Here is a 1,446-nt window from a genome sequence, read left to right on the forward strand (position 1 = left end):
TCCCGCGCGGCGTCTGCCGGCGCTGCGACGAGCCGTCGGCGGTGCGCGCGCCCGTGAAGACGCTGAGCTGCTCCATCTGCTTCGACGAGGTCCACGCGGACTTCCTCGCGTCGCTCGGCGCGTGCGGCCACACGCTCTGCGCGTCCTGCTCCATCGGCTACGTGCGCAACGCGCTCGGCGACGTCGAGGCCAACGTCACGAAGGAGGGCATCCGCTGCCCGCTCCACGTCGCGGGCTGCGCGTCCTTCGTGACGCAGGACGTCGTCGAGACGCTCGTCGCGCGGGACATCCGCGACGACATGCGCGGCGACTGCCTGCCGCTCGCGTCCGAGGAGTACGACCGCCTCGCGCGGTTCCTCGACGAAGCGCACGTCGCCAAGGCGGAGCGCTTCTACTGCTGCCACCCGACGTGCGGGCGGCTCTTCGCGGTGCCGCACCGCGACGTCCTGGCGAAGTACGGCGCGGGCCGCGCCGCCACGCCGCGCGCGCCGCCGTCGCCCGCGCGCTTCGCCGGGCGCCTGCGCGCGCGCGTCGCGCGCGGCGCCGCCTGGGGCCGCCAGGCCTTCGCCGCGTCCCGCGCCGGCGTCGCCTTTCTTTTTCCGGGCGCTCGAAGCCGACGCGCGCGCGCCCGCAGGTCGACGCGCGACCTGCTCAACGACGAGGTCGTCCACGTCGCCGACGCGGCGGACGCGGCGGACGCGGGCGACGTCGAGCTCGCGGGCGTCGGCGAGCCCGCGCGCACGCCCCGGAGCAGCTCCGCGCTCCTCGGGTCCCTCTCCGACTCGCTCCGGGGCCGCATCGAGGCCGAGCCGCCCTTCGCCACGTGCCCCTACTGCGAGCGGGCCTCCTGCGTGCGCTGCAAGGTGCCCGCGCACCGCCTCGTCCAGTGCTCGGACGTCGCGACCGGCGGCGACGGCGACGCGCTCACCGCGGCGTTCGTGAGCGCCACGTCCAAGGCCTGCCCGCGCTGCGGCTTCCGCATCACGCACTCCCACGGCCACGCCTGCCACCACATCAAGCCCGGGAGCGGCTGCCCGAACTGCGGCCACCACTTCTGCTACGCGTGCCTCGCGCCCGGCATCGTCCCGCCGGGGCCGTCGTCCGTCGACGACATCGAGGGCTGGCGGGCGACGGGGGGCGCGCCGTAAGACTTCGGGGACTGCTACCAGCACACCCCTACCCCGCGTTGCCGAAGCGTAGTTTCGAGCGCCCGACGAACGGCGCGCGCGGCTCTGGGCGTCCTCCGCGCTTACTTCAGGGTTGCTTGCTTCTGCGTAGCGCGCGAGTGGGGAAGCTCTCAGCACCCACCGCAGGTCTGCTTGCAGGCCGCCGCGGCGCCCGGTAAGGCGCAGCGGCGGCCGGGGTTCCGCGCGATGCTGACGCAGTCGAGCTTCTTGTTCTTCTTGTTGATGTGCGACCACGCGGCGTCGTCCGCGCACGCGCCCT

The 1,446-nt window shown here is 74.6% G+C and overlaps 1 protein-coding gene across 1 annotated transcript; it reads left to right on the forward strand.

The window, feature by feature from the left end:
- AURANDRAFT_69336 (hypothetical protein) lies at window positions 1-1,148 on the forward strand (the record flags this gene model as incomplete). The annotated part of the gene is made up of 2 exons (XM_009045103.1): window positions 1-454; window positions 635-1,148. Coding segments are annotated over 2 exons (968 nt in total), but the record flags the coding sequence as incomplete, so codon positions are not given.
- Between the last annotated feature and the right edge of the window lie 298 nt (window positions 1,149-1,446).

Source organism: Aureococcus anophagefferens (genome assembly GCF_000186865.1).
Source record: "Aureococcus anophagefferens unplaced genomic scaffold AURANscaffold_1466, whole genome shotgun sequence".
In the NCBI taxonomy this organism is placed as follows: Eukaryota; class Pelagophyceae; order Pelagomonadales; family Pelagomonadaceae; genus Aureococcus; species Aureococcus anophagefferens.